Source organism: Lactuca virosa, chromosome 2 (genome assembly GCF_052849685.1).
Source record: "Lactuca virosa cultivar CGN04683 chromosome 2, Lactuca_virosa_CGN04683_v6, whole genome shotgun sequence".
NCBI lineage: Eukaryota > Viridiplantae > Streptophyta > Magnoliopsida > Asterales > Asteraceae > Lactuca > Lactuca virosa.
Window position 1 is genome coordinate 21,407,923 of NC_136427.1, and position 1,849 is coordinate 21,409,771.

At 39.2% G+C, this 1,849-nt stretch overlaps 1 protein-coding gene across 1 annotated transcript; it reads right to left on the reverse strand.

Annotated features, from left to right (window-relative positions):
- Positions 1-259: 259 nt before the first annotated feature.
- Positions 260-1,641, reverse strand: LOC145157283 (uncharacterized). Its single transcript, XM_079076345.1, has 3 exons — positions 1,182-1,641; positions 639-992; positions 260-561 (listed from the first exon to the last, which is right to left on the reverse strand). Exons 1-3 carry the CDS (start codon positions 1,639-1,641, stop codon positions 260-262), a joined length of 1,116 nt encoding a protein of 371 aa, XP_078932471.1.
- Positions 1,642-1,849: the final 208 nt, after the last annotated feature.

Genomic DNA, 1,849 nt, shown 5'->3' on the forward strand with positions numbered 1-1,849 from the left:
GTGAGTCAACCATGATCATCTCGTAGACTTGCCATTTGCGTCTGATCTATGAATGGGAGAGGAAAATGATCTTTCCAGGTGGTTGCGTTTAATTTTCTGTAGTCAATACAAACGCGCCATCCGTTCTGAACCCGAGTTGGAACCAACTCTCCTTCCTTGTTCTCTACTACTATCACTCCAGCCTTCTTAGGAACAACTTGAACTGGGCTAACCCACTTGCTGTCAGAAATTGGGTATATCATCTCAGCATCCAGTAACTTCATAATTTTTTTTTAACCACCTCCATCATTGGTGGGTTTAATCTGCATTGGGCTTCTCGCGATGGCTTATAATCTTCTTCCATCAAAATTTTGTTCATGCATAGAGATGGGCTGAGTCCTTTGATGTCTGCAATAGTCCACGCAATTGCACTTTTAGATTCCTTCAAAATTCTGATCAGCTCTAACTCTTCTTTTTCTGACAGCTTGTTGGATATGATAACTGGTAATGTTTCTTTTTCTCCAAGATATGCATATTTCAGATGTTCTGGAAGTGTCTTCAGCTCCAAGATGGGGGCTTGCACTACAGAGGGAAAAAGCTTGGAGTTAGAAACTGGTAATTTAAGAATTTGGGTACCATACCTCAAATTTCTGATATACCCTTAGCTACATTAATAGACAAATTTTTGTGGAGCACTAATTCTAGTGACTCGCGGTTAGCAATCTCAAAATATTCTACATATAATGGTTCAATTACATCAATGAAATTAAGGGCTGAAACATCATCAGGGTAACGCATGGCATCATAAATATTGAAGTTGATAACTTCACCATCAAATTCCATTGAAAGGGTACCATCATAAACATCTATTTTGGTTCTGGGAGTTTTTAAAAATGGTCTCCCCAAAAGAATGGAACCTGAATTTGGTGGGTTGTCATCTCCCATATCCAAAACATAGAAATCAGCTGGAAATATGAGTTCATTCACTTGAACCAAAACGTCTTCCAACACACCTTTTGGGTGCACCAGAGAACGATCAGCTAACTAAATGATGACTCATGTTCTTTTTAATGGCCCTACCCCAATAGTTTTAAAAAGTGAATATGGAAAAACATTTATTGAAGCTCCTAAGTACAACATAGCTCTTGGCACTGAAAGGTTCCCCAACTTGCAAGGAACAGTAAATACTCCTGGATCCTTACACTTTGGGGGTAGCATTTTTTGTAAAACAGCTGAAACATTCTCGCTTACTTTAACTGTTTCATTTCCTTTTACTTTCCTTTTTGAAGTACACAACTCTTTTAAAAATTTAGCATATCGGGGTAGTTGTTTAATTGCATCAAGAAGGGGAATATTTACCTCAACCTTTCTGAAGAAATCCATAATCTCTTTATCTTCCTTTTTTTTCGTGTTTTTCAGTATTGAGGGAAAAGGAGGAGGGGTAATTCTTACTTCAGCTTCAGCAGGTCCATCTTTTTTCTGCACCTCTTCAGTTGCCTCAGATTCTTGCTCAACCACGATCTCTTCTTCCTCATCTTCTTGCTGATCTGGTCCTTTGTAGTTTTTACCACTTCTGAGGGTGACAACACAAGCATTATGCTTCGGGTTTTTCTCAGTCTGAGATGGGAATTTTCCTTGGGTTTGTGCTTCTAGTTTGCTCATGGAGTTCGCAAGTTGTGATACCTACTGCTCCAAATTTTTGATTTTGGACTTTGTTTCATTCTGGAAAGCTTGGGTACTGGTAGCAAGACTTTTAACTATGTCTTCCAAAGACATGCTGGAACTACTAGCTTGTGACTGAACAGGTGGTTGCTGAAAATTGCTCTGGTGCTGATTTGCTGAAAAGATTGTTGAAACCCGGGTGGAGCTT

Bases quoted from the DNA above. Each gene is read 5' to 3' on its own strand.
- LOC145157283 (XM_079076345.1), bottom strand. From the start codon at position 1,641: ATGAGCAAACTAGAAGCACAAACCCAAGGAAAATTCCCATCTCAGACT. The intron at 993-1,181 runs GTAAGGATCCAG...TGCACCCAAAAG, and splicing joins AAAAATGCTACCCCCAAAGT to GTGTGTTGGAAGACGTTTTG. The intron at 562-638 runs GTATATCAGAAA...TTCCCTCTGTAG, and splicing joins GTCTATTAATGTAGCTAAGG to TGCAAGCCCCCATCTTGGAG.